The sequence below is a fragment of the Acanthaster planci genome, linkage group LG16, assembly GCF_054643075.1.
Source record: "Acanthaster planci isolate LZ-2023a linkage group LG16, COTS_SCS, whole genome shotgun sequence".
In the NCBI taxonomy this organism is placed as follows: domain Eukaryota; kingdom Metazoa; phylum Echinodermata; class Asteroidea; order Valvatida; family Acanthasteridae; genus Acanthaster; species Acanthaster planci.
In genome coordinates this window covers 3,865,314-3,886,084 of record NC_141792.1, presented here as the reverse complement: position 1 = coordinate 3,886,084, position 20,771 = coordinate 3,865,314, and the positions used below count along the sequence as shown (strand labels likewise).

Genomic DNA, 20,771 nt, shown 5'->3' with positions numbered 1-20,771 from the left:
TGAAAATTTAAGCATGATATGCTTTATTTTAAGTAACTGCAAACACCAACTACATAATATTGAGTTTAAGAAATCACAATTTTGCCAAATATATTAACACATACTATATAAAGGTTAAAATTTACCCATGTGATTGTCCACATCCCCGTGGCGCAATGGATTAGCGCGTTGGACTTCTAATTCAAAGGTTGTGGGTTCGAGTCCCACCGGGGATGAATTTTTTGTTCCAAAGATATTGAAAAATATATTTTGAATGTATGGGCACAGGACTAAATGAAAAATGTGCAAGTCTTTATTTGTTTTTTTTCTTTAGTAAACCGAAATTAATTCGTTAATATCTTGGGCATGGCTAATATTTAACTAAGGCGTGTCCTCTTTCTTTAACAAATCCAATTTACTGTCACACGGATGACTGAGCACGAAGCAGTTCAATCACCCATGTCAGAACTGGTCTTGCACCAGATAGATGTTTTCGTAAAGAGCCTTGTCTGCCTAGTGCAGGGTTTCTGTCGGGCCTCCAAATTATGCAATCCTGAGCATGCTTCATTTCACACTCATTAACAATTGGAAACATATGAAGCAAGATATGAGACGGAAAGAACCCCCCCTCTGCTTTGTTAATCATTGTTTCACTAGAATCGGAGGAATTCTTTTCAGACATCTGGGGGGGGGGTATGTGTTCGGTAACAATAGTCCAGAGTGTGTATAGCGATTGGACATGTTGGGGGGGTACCCCTCCGTCTCATTTCTTGGTCAGGCTGTGTATAGTTATGATCTTGCGTTCTTTCGTTCGCCGGTGAGGGTGCACTTCAGCTCGGGGCGGATTCTCTGTAACCCTTAAGTTGGCGCGTATCGTGTTCATAAAAGGCGTGGCGTGGACTCTGACAACACAGCCTCACGGGGGAGCGGGTTAGCGTAGCGGTTCTTTCCCCGCTTTGCTCCAATGAGGCCCGGGTTCGAGTCCCAGCTTGATTGGCCCAGGCTTTAAGTGCATTTGGTTTCCAGTCCATACTCGCTCTCGCAGGTTTTCTCCAGGCACTCTGGTTTCCTCCTGCCTCTAAAACTGGACCTTCTTCCTAACTCCGTAATGTGATGCTGATTAATAAAGTGTATGAATAAACGTACAGTTATTGGCGCAAATAGCCTGAGTTGCTGAAAGCGCCATTAAAACAAAACAACAACACAGCCTCCACTCTCCCTCTCCACTCAGTGTCGACTGCTCTGAGGCAATGAAGTCCTTCCTACGTACGTCGAAGTTTCGTCCTTCACGGCTGCATGGGCTTTGGAAACTGGTTCGGCGGCGTTTGCTCCTCACAGCCGACGTGTCCACATAGCCGAGTCCAAGCTACCTTGTCTGCAATTTGACGGTAACATTTCAATTTATAAGCTCGGTAGGTTGTGAGCAGTCTTTTATCTAATTTGGTTAAGCGCAAGCCTCGGCAGCAGCGACTTTTTATCTCAGCTCGGCATTTTTGATGCAAAGTTCAAATAAAAAAAATAGCATTCACTAAAAATCTCGACAAGGGTCGCTCAGGCCAACAAAGAACGGCAAGTTCAGATGCGAACATCAGGGCTGACCGTGAGTCGCTGGAAGACCCATATGTGTCTGCAAGGAGAAATGGGCTAGGAATTTCGCCATTCTTTTAATTCCCCACAACCTTGTTATTGGACGTCCAATGGTACCCTTACAAGATGCACAGGCGACACGAACTCCTTGATGATACACACCATTGCCCGACTAAGATTTTGCCAGTTGTTCCTTGACCGGCATCCACCCCAGATTCTTGGAGCACCGTGTGATTACGGATGAAGCAGCGTTTTTCATGAATGGCCAAGTCAATAACCAGAATGTCTGCGAATACGCTCCGATGCATACCCCACCCAACTTCAGTTTTGATGTGAAAATGAGCCGAGAGAAGATTTCTCTTTGGATAGGTCTGTGTGGAGTTGACACCGTCATTGGACCTGTTTCTTTCATGGCAATCTCGATGGTGAACGTTACCTTGAGATTACCGACGACGAAATTGTACCGCACTTACAGCAACACTTTGAACACCACGGTGGAATGTTTCGCCGCTTATGGTGGGCCCTGAGGATTGAGCTCCAGCTCATCGTCGGATCATCGTAAGGGAAAGGCTACAAGAGTTGTTCAACAGGAGAGTAATTGCGATTAACCATGAGACTGAGTGTCAACCAAGGTCCCCTGACCTCACCCCGTGTGATTTCTTTTGTGGGGATCAATCTTAAGAACCAATTAAGTTTACAAGTCGCCACCCCAAGATATCAACGACCTACGTACCCGAATCGTCGCTGCAGTTGAGATCTCAAGAGAACAGAGAGACGTAATCAGCAATGCATTGAGAGCGATGAGTCTAGTTGTACGTGTTGGAAGGAATGGCATGTCGAAGGAAAAGGGTTACGTCGAGACGGGCAAAAGCACCCAAATGTTAAATCATTGAATAAAATTTTTGTTAAAGGACACACTCGTTTTTCTTCTTTTTTTAGGTATGGGAATTGTCGACAACACTGTTTGCTTATAATCTCTGTGTTCGGCTTAAAGGAATATGTAAAAAAAAAACCCAAAAAAACCAGAAGTGGTAAGATTACGTCCAGCGGTAACTTGATGCGAACTAGACGCAAAGTCAACTATTTACGCCAAGAAGCAAGCTTATTCAGAGAACTTGTTAAGGAACTTGGTCCGAGTATGCAAGGATACTATGACTATCTATTAACTGAAGCACTCGTCTCTGAATTAGCTCTCAATATATGTACATGCTCACATTTGGGGAATGACCCATTATAGATGAGGACCGGCCAGTCAGCTCTTCCAAACTCTAGAAATCAGTGGGCGAATATACATTTTGTAAATCAACTGTACAATTGTCTGTGCTAACATCGTTCTTTTTCAATCAAGACAAGCGTCCCCCTCGAAGATTTTCTCACTTTTATTTTCATTTTTTTAATCCAGTTTTTATTTTAATATTTAGGCTATGTATCAAATATTCGCTCCCAAACACTAAGAAAGCAACACCGTGATATAAAAGCTAAGATTGCGGGACTATGAGTAAAGCTTTTGACATTATTTCTCACCCCCCCAATTAATATTACGTCAAATAAGCCCAAAATCCGCATTCGCTCCCTGACACTAAAAGCTGGACAATACGCTACTGGTCTGTAAGTTTGCCATCCCGTCCGTAGTAAGGACCTTAGAAACTTTATCAATTAGAATTTACGGTTGTATTATTATTTTGATTAAACTGAGAATTAATCAATTGGCAGCGATATCAACGAAATAACAATTCGTGCCAACAAATTTGTAAATCCAAAAAAATCCTCCTGTCCCTTCCCAGGTTTCATAGTTTAGTCAGTAATTTCTGGCAGGTGTGTAGGGTTTTGCACCGATGCACATTCAATCGCCAACTAATACTGAAACACTGAGGAGGTGTCCTGAGCTTAGATCATCATCATGCCATGGTAGTTGGCAACCCTATTAAAGAGCATCAAGGTTGACAGAAGCTGCCCTCCTCAAAGGTCTTGGAAGCATATAGTATCCTTCAAACCAGAAAGTTTAGGATAATCCACTGCTAAAACTGAATTTTGCAATTCATGTATTCATTTTGCGCTTGAAACCATGAGAGAGGATGCGAGTGGCCCAGGGACTCGTGATTCGGATTCGTGGTCAAACATTAAAAAAATAACCGGCTTGGTATATGGTGGACGAGTGATTTTTTTCATAGCGCCCTCAATAATTATCAACGCTTTCATGGTTTCCCGCTCAGAATTTGTAAAAATAATACCAGTGCTGGACACCAGCGGAATGTCATAACACATGACATGTGCAATCTGTTTGCCTTGCGTACGTACGTACGTACATATACGTGTGTTGCTCATCGCTGAAAAGTCCCTCACCAACGTTGCTTCAGTAAGAAAGGACAATTGTTTTCAAATTTCAGTTCACAAAATGGGTGTTCCTAAGTTTTATCGCTGGATCAGCGAGCGGTATCCGTGCTTGAGTGAAGTAGTCAAGGAGAATCAGGTAATGTGTATGTTGGGAGGTCATCAACTAAAATTTTGTCAACTAAAAAAAAAAAGCGACGTGTTGTATAACTTCACTATGTGAAAGTAACGTTACCGGCAGGCCCTCAACTGCGTGTTGCATCATAATTCATATTCATAATGTCTGGTTATTGACGTAGACCAGTGCGGTACTATTGGTGCAGTTACAATAGTGAAAATCAGTGTACAGTAATGCCTACCCTTCTCATATATAAAATCAGACAAAACAGATTAAAAGAATTAAAAGCACACGTCAACCACAGCCATGGTCAACACGATCATGATGATCAAATAAGATCATACCCCCGGGACTGTAGGGTTCAACGTCCACTCCTCTCCCATGAAGAGCAGACATCGGACCCCACAGTTCTGGGGGTAATGAGATCAAAGACTTGCAGTTGAAGAACAGGCGCTAGCATGGCTAGGGTGTTTTGAATTTGATTAGTTATGCCCACTGCTGGACATGCCACGCACATTACGTCGCACACATTATGCACAATGCAAGCGGGGCATGACGCTGTCACAAATTGTCTTTGGAAAGAAATATCAGGACTTAATAGACAGTATTCGCGGTGTCCCCAATTTCAGTCGTATTCCAGAATGTGCAGTATAAATTTGAAACCCGTAATGGGATAGTACCAGGTGATTTTGGGGGTTGGAATGAAATCGTAGAATTAAGTCGGGTTCTTCGAATTTAAGGGTTTCAAATAAATCCCCTACATTGGGGAATACGACTGAAATTGGGGATGCCGCGAATATGGTCTATTTATTTGTTGTACCGGGCTAAACGTTAGCCGATTTACTGTTTTTCCTGAGTAATTTAAAGCCTTTTACATGTTTTAGGTCATCTAGCTCGACTTTATCTGTTAAATGAACCACAAGTTGGTGCTGAACTAGGCTAATGGATGTTGTATCCGGTCACAGTAAATTGAATGATGAATTATTTAAATAAATCTTCATACATTAAAGCAGTCGAGCTGGATGACCTAAGATTTATAATTGATATTATTCTGGTGGGAAATTGTACACACTATAAACTGCCGTAAAACCGACATCAACAAGGTTCAATTTGTAACAGTCAAAGAGTCCAATAAACTATCAGTTGTTCTGGAACAGTCGTTTTGTATTTTACAGGTTAATTAAATCATGGTCGCAAAACTCTTGAAGTCACTGTACTTGTACAGGGAAAGCATTTACATAAATAAATATATACTGTGAAGTTATCCTCCAGCAATACATGTACATGTACATAGAATTTGCAGTGCTTACCTTAAAGACTTTAACTTACTTGGGAAAACAGTAAATCGGCTAACATTTAGCCCGGTACAACAAAAACAAATGAATTAAGTTCTGATATTTTGTTCTAAAGAGAATCAATAACAGCGTCACACCCTGCTTACATCATGCGTAATGTGCATGACGTAATGTGCATGATGTCCAGCAGAGGGCGTCTGGGGCATATGATCTTTTATGGGTTGGGTTTGTAACACTAACACCACAATGACTGGCTAGGCCATTAGCCTTATCGCGAATACTGCATGGGCGATTTTGCACGATGGTAGAAAGGCATTGTGGGAAGGAAAAAAGGGCCATGTCTGCTCCTTTTTCCTTCCCACAATGCCTGTCAAACTGATGCAGCCTACGTACTGTATAGGGCCTATGCCCTATCTCTTTCGTGTCTTTAAATCTTCTGACCAATTGTTTTGAGACAGTAGAGGCGTGCATCACAAAATGGGGACTGTCTTTTTATTCAGAGAAGTCCCTTTATTTGGGGACAAAACCAGTCCCCTGAAAGAGAGAATGCCTGCTTAAAAGGGAACATATTTTCAACAGTAGATAAAAGTTTGAGGTAGCTGGAGGTTGTCAGAGGCACTTGTAGCTTGAGGTAGCATATAATATTTAGTAAAGCAGTTACATGTAAATGTCTACTCATTCATCCTTCTGGTATACAAAGGATCGCTTTCTCATCTCATTTTCCTTTTGCGGTTCAAAAGCTTCCTAAATGATTTTACTGCAAGTCACAACTGACCCTTCTATAGCAATGGTATGATGCTCGTCCGTATCCATGCAACAGAAAGTACTTTACTCAATATTATATGCTAGCTTTGACTATTGTACCTCTGGCTACTGTACATGTACCTCCGACTTTACCAGCTGCCCATTTTTCCCAAGTGGGCTTAGGTAAAAAATATCCACATCTTACTATTGATTTTTTCTCCCATAGCGTTCCATGTATTTTCCATTCATATTTAGATTTGTAAGTTGTTTTGTGAACTTTGTGCCATGTCTTAGTCACTTCATTAACTACCGTATCATAAAGAATTGATTTTTCAGAAAATTGGTTTTGATGCAGCCTTTTCTGGTAGATGGAAAAGAAAGCCACGTAGAATGATGTTTATCATATTATGATCAGGATGCGCAAAGTACATGTACACTTTCTGAACATAATGTGCATATGATGCAAGTCGTTCCGTGTGGCTTCCTTTTCCATTTACCGTCTTTTCCCTACCATTTATGTTTCAGTGCAGTCTCCTGCTTGTAATTCCAGAAGTAACAAATGGTAGAAATTTTTAAAATTGTCCCTATTTAGAGGGACATTCTCTGTTTGCGGGTACTGATTTTGTCCTTGAACAAAAAGGACTTCACTAAATACATACAAGGACGGTCTCTGAGCTGTGACGTGTGCCTCTACTGTAAGACCTGCGACTAATTACGTCTTGAAAAAAAATCTGAGCTTTTACACACCATCATCTTACTCATCTGATGAAAATGACACACCTGCCAAGGAAGACACACACACAGGGTGGTCAAGCAGTGAAAACAAGATTTCATTCCCCCCTTCTGAAAATGGGTGAGCCGATAAACAGTGGTTGGCCATCAACCCGACATATGCATAGTGTGCAATGCACACAAAGTGTGCAATGAAATTTCATGTTTTGTGTCCAAGCATGTACAGTACATGTACACATGCATGTACTGTAATGTCAAATATGGGACACACACGTACCGACATGTGTTTTCATTATTCAATATTTTGCCATTGGCCATCTTGTCATGACTTTCCTGACCTTGGCCAATCAGATTGCTGGATGCACAATTTTGATGGCTGCATCATCTGTTAATCGTCAAATTTTCTCAACAGTTACTGTACATTGTAGATTGCAAACTTGTTTGTTTGCACATGTTTGGATGGTGTCTGCCTGATATACCGGTACACGTATACATGTATCTGTACATACATGTACATGTATGTATACATGTACATTCCCAGGGTAGTGTTAGAACGACAGTATGGGGTTCGTTGTCTGCTTCGCTGTTTGTCTCTCCAAGCAGATGACAAACTCAGTAGTTCTAGAAGTACAGGTACGGTACATGTATGACCTACATGTACATGTAAGTTTTAGCATGTCAGGCCAGTCCAGGCCGGCTGCAGTTAGCTGACTACATGCAACGTTCGTGGGAGACTTTCTTCTGCAACATGTGTGGTGGCATTGAAGATACATGTACATTGTACATGCAGGAGGCGGAGTTACATGTACACCCGTTTTATTGGCATTTTTATGATTTTTATTGCATTTAAAAATAAAAGAAAACCAAGAAAAACTGGAGAGTTTTTGAAAATGTCTTTTCTTCTTTTTTTAATAATGAAGCAGGTGCTTCGCTGGCATGTTGGCAATGGATGCAAAACAAATTTCATTCCCTTGGCCTCGCAGTATGTGGGTGGCAGCTGTAACATTGTACATGTATTACAGTAACCAGTCTAATGTGCCTTTGGCCCCTAGCTACAGGTACCGGTACATGTATAGACCTTTATCAGAAGGCTGCCGTGTTCGTCTTGTACCTGTGTAGCCCTTTGGCAACAGTAATACAACTTCACATATTGATAAAAGGAAACAGCCTATTTTTTCACTCCAGCCTCGGTTTGGTTAAATTACTTTGAATGGTAGAAAAGCAAGATGGCTGACCCATGATAGAGGTCTACATATGAATCTCATTTACATGTAATTGATCTGGTCGCCATCCCTCATTTCCTGAACTTTCATTTTTGAGGGATAGGATTATAAACTTTAATGGCTACCCCAAATGGGTTTTAACATTAGGACCTACTGGTTGCCAGACTAAAGCAGTTGATAAAAGTCAAGGCTAAGGGAAATGTGAGAAAAAGAAAGAAAGTGAGCCATCTGACTTTGATTCCCTCTCCCAGATTCCTGAATTTGATAATCTCTACCTGGACATGAATGGTATCATCCACCCGTGCTCGCATCCCAATGATGAAGATGTCCACTTCCGCATCACTGAAGAGCAAATCTTTGAGGCCATATTCCATTACATTGAGGTATCTGCTTGACTGTTTGATTCTGTTGGTTCAGTGTAGCAGTAGGTGATCTACATGTACCCTGACCAAATACACATTTACATGTACATGTAGGCTACATTCCCCAGAACGTGGTGTGAGTTGGGAGCTGTAGAAGGGATCTTGCACAGTGTGTATCAAGAAGAACATTCCGCGTTGTTCACCCGTGTACAATGCTCATTCTCACTAGGATGTTGAACACCACTTCCTATGGGGCCACCTGTTGTGGGAGCCTTTATTGTTAAATTGCTGATGAGTTTTATTGGATAACACATTGGGGACAAATGCAGAGCCTCTTGTCATGCTCGTGGGTGAAATGAATGTTTTCACTGAAACTTGTCCGCAATTTGTGCTGGATGAGTTTTGAGGTGGTTTGTATAAAAGCCAAAATTGCAAATTTGTAGACCCATTATGGATGGTTGTCTGGGCAGGTGCTGTTTCGCATCATCAAGCCCCGTAAGGTGTTCTTCATGGCGGTGGACGGCGTGGCCCCCAGGGCCAAGATGAACCAGCAGCGGGGGAGGCGGTTCCGCTCAGCCAGGGAGGCGGAGGAGCGGGAGCGGCAGGCCCTGGCCAAGGGGGAAACGCTGCCGGCCGAGAAGCGCTTTGACTCCAACTGCATCACCCCCGGCACGCCCTTCATGGTGCGCCTCCAAGAGCAACTGAAGTACTTTGTGCGGCAGAAGCTGACCAAGGATCCCATGTGGCAAGGGCTGACAGTTTACCTCTCAGGGCACGAGGTATTTAACGATGCAGGACATACATGTATGGGCAATAGCCATTCATGCAGTGAACTAGTATTGTGTATCGAGTTGGGTTAAATAGTCCAAACCAACCTGAAACCAATCTAAGCTCCCCAAATCCCACACAACCTGACCTAATAAAAATTAAATCAGCACTCTGTACTGCAAATGTTCATGGCATCACATGAGCATTGAATTGGTATGTATTTTTTTTCTGTGTGGGATGCAACTCTCAGATCTGATTTACCGATATGACCATCAGGTGTTATTGATAAATGGATATTGACAAACCAGTTTCGTTGGCAATTGAGGATCGATGATTTGTCATTATTTCTGTTGCTATTAGACTCCCGGTGAAGGGGAACACAAGATTATGGACTTCATACGCTCAGAGAAAGTTCGAAAGGACTATGACCCTAACACCAGACACTGCCTCTACGGCCTAGATGCAGACCTGGTAGGTTGCCTTTTTTGTTCTAGCTTCAGAGAGAAAATGTAGGTTTGGGAGAGTTTCCCAACTTTTGTTTCATTGATGGACCAGCTTTAGTTTCTTCAGTCTGGTCCATTGAGTTGAGATGAGACCCTTGACTGTAAAAAGAAGTCAACACTGTTAAAGTTTGACGCAACAAATTCTTACCATCAGTTCTTTAACAAAGCCATACAAAAGGATTTAAAATATCAGGTACATACCGGTATCGGTTCATGTAAACGTGTTAACAGACAGTAATTGATACTTCCTGGGCAGCCAGACGTCCGTTACAATAATTATGTATTACATTCTAAATCAACAAATCTACATGTACATTGTACATGTAAGTACTGTTTTAGAAGATCTTGTCACCATGACAGTAGGCCTTAGTGCCCTTGTCACAGCTTGTTTGATTGACATCTGACTCAACTTTGGGACTGAATAACTTCTGAAAGACTTGTGATGGAGTTGAATAGAAAAATCCCACCCTATGACTCTCAGACTGAATTTATGTCAATGAAACAGCTCATTTGTTCTGCCATATCATGACCGGTCAAAGCCTTTAGGATCATTTTGATTTCTGTTATGCCCTGCCGCAGATCATACTGGGCCTCATATCCCATGAACCTCACTTCTCCCTTCTCCGCGAGGAGGTGCGATTCGGCAAGATTGCCAATCAGAAGCGACCTACAGCCCCAGAAGAGACGACCTTTCACCTCTTGCACTTGTCTCTAATGAGGGAGTACCTGGAAATTGAGTTCAGTGCACTCAAGGTAAGACCCAAAAAGAATTCCTAGAGACACATAAAAATGGTAGTCATGTCGTCATATAGATATACGATTGCACAATTATGCCTACAAGATTCAAATATGCCTACATGTATAGCAGCTGTTGTTAGTGTATGACCATTTTACTATTGGAAAAAGTTCTCAGATTTGGACACTGGACAGGAATCTGTTAAAAAAATATGAATGCTTTGGGAAAAATTGCACATAACTTGGGATTTCTAATCACTTGAAAACAAAAAATGGGATGTAGACTTGGTATTTTGCATAAATACAATGCGGACATGTCATACCAAGATAATGGAAACAAGATTTAAGCCCCTCACAAACCTGTTACTTAAACTTGACCTTGTTTGGAAAAAAATCACATTGATTTTTTTTTACATGTTCACCCACTTTCCAACTGTGGATCAGCTGCGTACCTGGACAATTCCGTAGTGTCTTTGTTTTGAGAATGGAATAAAGCCCCTCATTGTATATGTGTATGTATGCATATACATGTAGCTCGCACAGTCTAGTTCTGTTGGAGTGAGAACCACACATATTGTATGACGATTGTTATCGGGACCAAGAACAGTGTCGGGACACACTAACGTCTTCCACCCTCAGTTTAAGTTTTCCTAACAATCACAGAACCATAAGGCTGTCCCAGCCGGACACTGTTCCAGGTCGGTGTGTTGGGTCTTTTTTTCTCTTCTGACTCCAATTATTCTAGGTTTGATCTCCGTTAAGGCTGAGGCATGTGTATGTTTTCTTTCAGTCTCTTTTGCTTGCGTGGGTTTCAACAAAATCCAAACTTTTGTTTGAACTGTTAATTTGATCTTTAGCCGCAAATCGACTGGTTTGATGTGGAATGCATCATCGACGACTGGGTGCTCATGGGATATCTCGTCGGTAACGACTTCATCCCTCACTTGCCTGATATGCACATATCCCACAATGCTCTGCCGATGCTGTTCAAGGCCTACATCGAGATCCTGCCCTCGCTTGGTGGTACGTCACTGCAATTATCAAGTTGGCTCCTGGGGAAGTTTTGGATGGTTAAGTTCGGAGGAAGTTAGGGCTATGTCTATATCAGCTGGCTGCGTCTAGCTGTGATGCGCACTTCTATGGGAAGTTGTTGCAGCCGCTAGCCAGGGACTTCCATTGCCGTACATATTATTTTCAGCCATAGCCGTATGCCTAATATTCAATCAGCAAACTAGTGTCTACACCTTGTCGTAAAGCTTCTAATCAAACTGATGTTATTGTTCTGTTTCTTAAATAGTAACATCAGGTATAGGAATTTCCAGACTTTTTCCGTAATCAGATCTTTTGAATGTCAGAAGTTTGTTCAGCTTTCAATGCAGAGATATGAGAGTAGAAAGAACTGCTAATGAGTGAGGCCATTTTGCAGTTTTTGGACCTTGATGCTGATTTAATGCTGGCCTTTATTTGATAGAATTTTGACTTGAAAATGTTACATAGTGACGTTGATTTTTTCTTGCAGGTTATATCAATGAGCACGGGACACTAAACCTGCCCCGTTTTGAGAAATACCTGGTCCATCTATCCAAGGTTGGTTCCCTCCTCTCTCTTTTTTATACAAATGGAATGATGTGGCTTTCATGGAGTTGGTTATCCCAAAGGTATCGAGCTATGAGCCCTACCATGTCAACAGTTTTACGACTTCTATTCTTTAACTTCAGCCAAGTCACAACTTGTGTTGCAGTGTCAAAACGTGAAGGTCTTGACTTCTACATCGCTTGTATTTCATTGTCAACATGCCATGGCTTGTATTCAACTTCAGCCATGCTGTGGCCTTTGTTTCAGCATCAACCAAGCCATGGCCTTTGTTTCAGCTTCAACCGTGCCATGGCCTTTGTTTCAGCTTCAACCATGCCATGGCCTTTGTTTCAGCTTCAGCCATGCCATGGCCTTTGTTTCAGCATCAACCAAACCATGGCCTTTGTTTCAGCATCAACCATGCTTTGACCTTTGTTTCAGCTTCAGCCATGCCGTGGCCTTTAATGTTTCAGCATCAACCATGCCATGGCCTTTGTGTCAGCTTTAGCCATGCCATGGCCTTTGTGTCAGCTTCAGCCATGCCATGGCCTTTGTGTCAGCTTCAGCCATGCCATGACCTTTGTGTGAGCATCAACCATGCCATGGCCTTTGTGTCAGCTTCAGCCATGCCGTGGCCTTTGTGTCAGCTTCAGTCATGCCGTGGCCTTTGTTCTAGCTTCAACCAAGCCATGGCCTTTTTCTCAGCTTCAACCATGTCATGATGTTTGCTACATCATGAACCATGTCATGACTCATGTGTCAACGTCAACCGTATCCTGACTTGCGCTGCAACAGGATCCATGTGATAACCTGCGTTTCATTGCCAACCATGCCATGACTGTCATTCAACCTGTACTATATGTATGTCATAACCGTGGTTTTTGTGTTTCAGTTTGACAGGGAGAAGTTTGAGGAGACATTTTCCGACCTTTCCTTCTTTGCTGGGAAGACGGACATTAGAGCCTGGAAAAGCAGCCGGGTAGAAGCCAAAAAAAAAAAGGAGAAAGAAAGACGCGCTGCCAAGGTAGAGAGACAGCTTTTGTCACGGTTTTACTCTCGTTTCAGTGCAAAAGCCTCTGAGAAACTTTAAGAGTATTTCTATACAAAGACAGAAATCTGTTATATGGAAAACAAGTTTTAAAACTGTAAAATGTCCATTTATATTTGCTGAATTCGCTGGCAATGCTGTGTTCAACCTTGATCTTGACCTGTGCAGGCCAACTCCAACCAATATGCTCTGCTGGACAACTTTGATGAAGTGATGGGTCTCAAGCTGGCCTCTGGGTCAGAGGTCGCTGGTCAGTCACCTGACTCAAGTCAAGATGCAGGTATGTAGTTGTTCAGTGCGATCAGTGTACAAGAAAATGGGGGGATGTCTCTTTGAAATTTTGATGGTTACATCCACAAAAACAGGAAAGAATGTGGTCATACATGAATTTTTTGTCTAGCGATCAAAGTTGGCCTCCATGACCCTCAAGCATATAAACTCATCTGTATGGTTTGCGGTGCAGTGCACAACATAACGCACTTATTGATAAAGGTGCACCATAACACCAACATGTTGAATGTACGTATAAGTACATTGTGTGTACTTAACCCTGGGTCACTACTTATTCATACTTACTGGCTTGCATGGCCGTCAAAACTATAAGTCTGAGGAGCTTAATGGATGTACATGTATTTACGAAATCGAACGTAAACACTTGCTGCCGGATGCTTTTAAAAATGTAGTGTGCACATACGGGTGGTTTTCAAGATTTTCAGTTTTCAAAATTCTTCAAAACGTCATCATTTCATTGAATTGACATTTACACCCACATGAATGAGTGTTTGGTGGCTACTCTAAGCTCATAGGCAATCTTCATTGACTCCTGAGTATTTCAGCCAGGCCTGCTGCCCTGTAAAGAGAGCCCAGAATTGTGAGGTCTTTTGTTCAGAGTACGGTCTTTTGTTACACGGACCAGCTCATTTGTCCCATTTCGGGCACCCCGGCTCTGCGTATAAACCCATGGTGCTCAAAATGGGGTTTCCTGGCAGCAAGTGGTTAATGCCTCATTTTGTTCATGTCACAAGAAAGTTAGTTGTAGTGTTTGGCATGTTGTGATTTCTTCAATTAATAAAAACTTGCCTGAGAACTTTTGTTTATCCACAGATTCCTCTGATCAGGAGGATGGTGATACGTTTGAAGAAGAGTTCAAAGCTCACAAGAGTGCCTACTATAACAGCAAGTTTGAAATAGACAACATCACAGAGTAAGTTAAAAAAGACACACATTTCCAAAGTCAAATACACACACAATTTCTTGGTTGAAAATAAGATGGGCTCAGATTGATGACTTTGTAATAAAGAGCTTTAATTATGGCATCTGTACATGCTAAAGATCTTTTCTGTGAATCAGATACATTCAGGTGTAAACCTACTCTCTTCTGCAGGCATCTGTACATGTTCAAGATCTGTTCTGTTAATCAGATACATTCAGGTGTAAACCTACTCTCTTCTGCAGGCATCTGTACATGTTCAAGATCTGTTCTGTTAATCAGATACATTCAGGTGTAAACCTTCTCTCTTCTGCAGGCATCTGTACATGTTCAAGATCTTTTCTGTGAATCAGATACATTCAGGTGTAAACCTTCTCTCTTCTGCAGGCATCTGTACATGCTCAAGATCTTTTCTGTGAATCAGATACATTCAGGTGTAAACCTTCTCTCTCTTGGAGGCATCTGTACATGTTCAAGATCTTTTCTGTGAATCAGTTACATTCAGGTGTAAACCTACTCTCTTCTGCAGGCATCTGTACATGTTCAAGATCTTTTCTGTGAATCAGTTACATTCAGGTGTAAACCGTCTCTCTTCTGCAGGCATCTGTACATGTTCAAGATCTTTTCTGTGAATCAGACACATTCAGGTGTAAACCTACTCTCTTCTGCAGGCATCTGTACATGTTCAAGATCTGTTCTGTGAATCAGATACATTCAGGTGTAAACCTACTCTCTTCTGCAGGCATCTGTACATGTTCAAGATCTGTTCTGTGAATCAGATACATTCAGGTGTAAACCTTCTCTCTTCTGCAGGCATCTGTACATGTTCAAGATCTTTTCTGTGAATCAGTTACATTCAGGTGTAAACCTTCTCTCTTCTGCAGGCATCTGTACATGTTCAAGATCTTTTCTGTGAATCAGATACATTCAGGTGTAAACCTTCTCTCTTCTGCAGGCATCTGTACATGTTCAAGATCTTTTCTGTGAATCAGATACATTCAGGTGTAAACCTTCTCTCTTCTGCAGGCATCTGTACATGTTCAAGATCTTTTCTGTGAATCAGTTACATTCAGGTGTAAACCTTCTCTCTTCTGCAGGCATCTGTACATGTTCAAGATCTTTTCTGTGAATCAGATACATTCAGGTGTAAACCTTCTCTCTTCTGCAGGCATCTGTACATGTTCAAGATCTTTTCTGTGAATCAGATACATTCAGGTGTAAACCTTCTCTCTTCTGCAGGCATCTGTACATGTTCAAGATCTTTTCTGTGAATCAGTTACATTCAGGTGTAAACCTTCTCTCTTCTGCAGGCATCTGTACATGTTCAAGATCTTTTCTGTGAATCAGATACATTCAGGTGTAAACCTTCTCTCTCTTGGAGGCATCTGTACATGTTCAAGATCTTTTCTGTGAATCAGATACATTCAGGTGTAAACCTTCTTTCTCCTGCAGGGAACAACTTTCAGAGATTGTGTACAACTACATCTTAGCTATCCAGTGGATCTTGGATTATTACTACAATGGTGTTCAGTCCTGGGGTTGGTGAGTAAGGCGTGTGGTGTTTTAGCATCCCTGTCTTGAACTCTGTCAAACCCTTCATTTAACCTCAGTGCGTTTGCGTATGGAGTCAGCAGACACACAAACTATTCTTCTGTGGAAAAAACGCTTTGTAATAAACTTCAGCAGTGACACGGCGGCTGGGGCAATAGTGAAATGTCGCTAATGCCATGCGCCTGGCACCTGTAGAAATGTGTTACAGATTTGCAAAATTACTTGTCTGTGCTCTGTGCCTGATGTGTGCAAACAAACGTATGCTCAAAGTGCGTTTCCCCAGTAGAAATTGTTGCTTGGTAATAAATGCTCCTCTCTTGTTCAGGCATGTAGCCTATACAGTGAATTTGTGGTTCAAAGTGTTAAAGAAACTGAAAATTTTTATCTGAAGGCTCTGTGTTGCATTCAAAGAATTCTTAATTTACAGCTGAATTTGAGCGCAACTTAACCCCTTCATGGCGGGATTATTTTGACTGCGACTGCTGGGCTGTGGTTTGCCCTGAATGGAGGGCTTTGTCCAGCAGCAGGCCCCATTGAACCAGCAGCTATATGGTGAATAGACTGTATGTGTGGTATGCACTAATCCTCACACAACGGTGCGGTAGTAGCAATCCTCCGTAGCGAAGGGGTTAAACATGGAAATTCTCCACTTTCACCTTGCTAAGGAAAGTCTTTTTCACAAATTAAACCAATACTTTGAAGGAGAAAGTCTTCATTTAACAATAATCCGGGTTTTCAACCATCTGCCGAGAAGAGCCTGTCGGGAACAGAGATTTGTTTTACATAATCAGTGGGTTGCCTGTCATTTTTCTGTCCTGTGTTGCAATGTGGAATATTCTTGGTGTTCTATCCTTGCTATGGGATTGTCTCCCATCCCCTCAACATCTTTCCTTTCTGATTATTTTCTGGTAGGTTCTACCCTTACCACTACGCCCCTTACATGTCAGACCTACAGGGAATAAGCAACTTGGATCTCAAGTACGAGAAAGGTGAGCCGTTCTTGCCCTTCCAGCAACTTCTGGGTGTGCTGCCTGCAGCAAGCAAAGACTTGCTTCCCGAGCCATACCAGGTATGTTATAACCTTCAAGTGATGCAGTCGAGCCCACTTTTAACCAAGTCCGAGCCAAATTCAAGTCCATTTTAATCGGAGTCCAGTTCAAGTCCCAGTCCAAATGGTCAAGTCTAAGCCAAGTCCGGGTCCAGTCTTGAAGAGGCTCTTACAGCAGATTACCTAAAGTGTAATTCATAGAGTGATGGTCGGAACAAAGAGAAGAGGATGCATTCCTCATTGTCACTCTGGCTGTCTGTTACTGTGTTAACCACTTGCTGCCGGGTGCTTTTTTAACCGTTACATGCGCTGCTGGGCAGTTTTTTTAATATTTTCGTTTTTTAAAAATCTTCAAAAATTCATATCTTTTTTCCTGAACGCCTAAACCCCATAAAATGGGTGTCCCGTGGTGAGTCTAGCCCTCACAAGCAACCTCCATTGACCCTTCGGTTTTGCGGCCACGCCGCCCGCTCTGTGTAGAGCCCCCATTGTGTGCGTTACATAAGCGCTCGTTTGTTCCGGGCCTTGGCCCAGTGCGTTGCTATGCTGCCGTGTTGCTATGCGGAGCGATTGACGGTCAAGACCTCAGCGTGTAATATGCGGTGAGTGAATGGGAAGCTGTGCACGTGCACTGGGCTTGAGTGAATGGGAAGCTTTGCACGTGCACTGGGCTATGTCAACTGTTCAGTGAGTGCGGGCAATGACAGACAAATGAATTCATGCTGTAAAAAAGGGGTCTAAAAGTGTGTCTTTTTCGTGGCGCTGCTGCGTGTAACTTTCGCTATTTTTTGAAGCTATTGGGCTTATTTTCTGTTGTATATTTTCCCATCTACCAAACTTATATCCCCCCCAAACCGCTCTCATATTCTATCTCCCAACTTGTTCATTTTCCCTCCCATAGTGTAAGATATTTCCCTTCCCAAACTTTATTTCCCAAACAATTTCAAGTAAAATTTAGAAACCAATAAAATCAAGTACACATAGAAATACACACACAGACAAATATTTGGAGAGAACTTCTTTTTCTCTTATTTTCTTCTTGTCATTTCTCTTGTTTTCTTTTCTCATTGAAATAGTTGAACTCATAAAAGTAGTAAAATAAATTTCCACTCTTTCTAATCAAATAAAAATCAAACACTGGTGCAAGGAATAAAAAGTACTTTCCAGAAACTTTGTCTTTTTTGTCATTTTTTTCAAAGGCTGAAAACATGACCACCTAGTAAAACCATTACAAGGAAATGTGCCACTTTTTCAAGAGATGAAAATACTACATCCTCAAAGCAGTACGTTCCAGAAACTTTGTCTTTTTTGTCATTTTTTTCAAAGGTTGAAACTGTGACCACCTAGTAAAACCATTACAAGGAAATGTGCCACTTTTTCAAGAGATGAAAATACTACATCCTCAAAGCAGTACGTTCCAGAAACTTTGTCTTTTTTGTCGTTTTTTTCAAAGGCTGAAAACATGACCACCTAGTAAAACCATTACAAGGAAATGTGCCACTTTTTCAAGAGATGAAAATACAACATCCTCAAAAGCAGTACTTCCAAGAAACTTTGTCTTTTTTGTCATTTTTTTCAAAGGCTGAAAACATGACCACCTAGTAAAACCATTACAAGGAAATGTGCCACTTTTTCAAGAGATGAAAATACTACATCCTCAAAGCAGTACGTTCCAGAAACTTTGTCTTTTTTGTCATTTTTTTCAAAGGTTGAAACTATGACCACCTAGTAAAACCACCAGAAATGACATATTGTTTTACATTAGATAAGTGGGGCATCAAGTCAAAACACACATGAAAAACACAAAATATAATGTCAATGAAAATGTCCATGAAAATAAATGTTCAAAGTGTCAATTAGTGGACAGTATGGTACTCCTTGAAGCAGGGGGCGACGCAGAGGGGCTGGTGGCACGTGTCGCACTCGAAGTGCGTCTTCTTTCGCAGACCACGGGAAGCGCAGAGGACATACCGCCGGTAGCGGAAGTCGCCATAGCTGGTCCTCTCAAAGTCCACGGGGAAGTGTCGGCCGACAAAGCGGGAGTTGGTGAATGGTGGAGTATCGTGCTGAGGGCGGTACTCGGGCAAGGGCTCGTCGAACAGCAGCTCACAGACAAGACTCAAGCGGTAGTCGAGGAAGGAGAGGCGGTGACCAACGGCCAGGTACACGGCGTAGCTGTTCACCAGCTTCAAGTCGAGCAGGTAGAAGAAGAGCTTCTTGTACCACTTGAGGGACTTACGAGTTGCTCGATGATTTGCCGCTAGTTGGTCGCTCTTGTCAATGCCCCCCATCAGGACGTTGTACTCCATGACACAGGTCGGTTTCTGCTTTTCCTGCCCTGTCCTGTCTTGCTTGCCGGTGCCACGGATGTCTGCCGTATGCATGGTGGAGAGCATACGGATGTTGCGCTTGTCTTGCCACACCATGGCCAGGAGAGAACCGCTGACACCCAGGTCGGCCGACCGGGACGCTGTTTCGCCCCGCTTCAGCTTGACAGACTGCAGGTCTTTCGGCATCCCTTTTCTGTTTTCCATGACGGTGCCGACGACGTTGAACTTCTGGTTGTGAAGTCGTCGAGACAAATCTGGACTGCTGAAGGCCCGGTCAAGGGCAAGGTTGTAGCCCTTACCACTTAGGTCGTTCACCAGGTCCATCACCACTTGTTTAGTTGCTCGGAGGTCTCCTTTACTTTTGAAGTTATAGCAGTACCCGGTGGCACTCCCGGTGCTCTGGCACAACTTGTACATCTTGATGCCGAAGTGGGCCCTCTTTCTGGGGTTGTAGGTAGCGAAGCGGAGATGCCCGTAAAACTTCAGCAGGGAGTCGTCGACGGAAATGTCCCGTTGAGAAACGTAGACAGTGGCAAACTTCTGAGCAAGATGGTCGACGACTGGGCGCACTTTGAAGAGGCGGTCGGTGCAGTCATCTGGCATGGCGGTGTTATCGTTGAAGTGCAGGGACTGCAGGATGGCAAGGAAGCGATCTAGGGGCATGACGGACGGGAATAGGCTCATCTTCAGTAGTGGGTCGGTGGACCAGAAGCTATGAAGGGTGGGGTGCTTCGCAATGCCCGTCATTATGCAAAGGCCCAGAATGGCCTTCAGTTCTCTAGTGTTCAGATCAGTCCATGATCGCATGTGCGCCGATGTCGTAGCGGGCCTCTGCACGGCATACCGGTTGCTCTCTTGCACTATCTTGTTGTAGAGAACGTCGTCAAAAAACAGTTCAAAGGCTTTACTGCAGGTCGAGCTGCGATGCAGGTGGGGATCGACGGCACCACCATTACCGGTGAAGCCGTACTTCAGCGGTGTACTGTCTTCATCTGTCCATTGGAACGGTGCGGCACTGCTGCTGGTCGATGCGGCGGTCTGTGTACGGGACTGTCTCTTGCACTTGGCATGTACCGCCAAGGGTACATCACTGTCAATTTCTGTACTTGGCTGTACTTGAGCAGGTGACGGCGGTGATGAAAAAGACGAAGAAACTTCGTCTGAACTGAGATAAAACTCGCTTTCACTGGAAGAGCTGGATTCTCCGGATATAACTTCAGCCATGTTGTCTGTACTCTAAATAACACGATACCCAATATGAACACGTGAACACTGCACGGCGTTTTTATTCTCAAGCAGCGAGGGCCGTGCCCTGTCAGTCAACGTGGCAAGGGCCAGCAGCGCCTGTGCCGGGTCATTCATGGGGCGCAGGTGCATAATGAGCCCGCACAGCCCGCGCTTTGTCTTCGGTGCAGTGCAGCGATAATCCCCTGCGAGTGCCCAGCAGCGCGAACAAATGCGCTCTGCAAAACAATACACGGATTACCTCCTCTAATTGCAGCGCTCTGCGCTGAAAGAATACAGGGATTGATTGGCAGGGCCCAGCAGCTCTCAGGAGCTCGTACGTTTATTTCAGGCTTTGATAAGTTCGGTCACCCCGGCTATAAAATAAGTTCGGTCACCCCGGCTATA

At 43.1% G+C, this 20,771-nt stretch overlaps 1 protein-coding gene and 1 non-coding gene across 2 annotated transcripts in view; both read left to right on the top strand.

The window, feature by feature from the left end:
- Positions 1-141: 141 nt before the first annotated feature.
- Positions 142-215, top strand: Trnar-ucu (transfer RNA arginine (anticodon UCU)). The gene has a single exon. It is a non-coding gene; the product is annotated as a tRNA-Arg (tRNA).
- A 3,644-nt stretch (positions 216-3,859) lies between these two features.
- Positions 3,860-20,771, top strand: part of LOC110984281 (5'-3' exoribonuclease 1-like) — a 45,118-nt gene continuing 28,206 nt past the window's right edge. The window contains exons 1-12 of the mRNA XM_087147058.1: positions 3,860-4,036; positions 8,261-8,392; positions 8,842-9,150; positions 9,500-9,610; positions 10,222-10,395; positions 11,235-11,400; positions 11,897-11,964; positions 12,845-12,976; positions 13,169-13,280; positions 14,105-14,204; positions 15,663-15,752; positions 16,674-16,830. Of these exons, the coding sequence (XP_087003184.1) occupies positions 3,962-4,036; positions 8,261-8,392; positions 8,842-9,150; positions 9,500-9,610; positions 10,222-10,395; positions 11,235-11,400; positions 11,897-11,964; positions 12,845-12,976; positions 13,169-13,280; positions 14,105-14,204; positions 15,663-15,752; positions 16,674-16,830 (1,626 nt within the window). The 5' untranslated portion in view covers positions 3,860-3,961. The remainder of the gene's footprint in view (positions 4,037-8,260; positions 8,393-8,841; positions 9,151-9,499; positions 9,611-10,221; positions 10,396-11,234; positions 11,401-11,896; positions 11,965-12,844; positions 12,977-13,168; positions 13,281-14,104; positions 14,205-15,662; positions 15,753-16,673; positions 16,831-20,771) is intronic.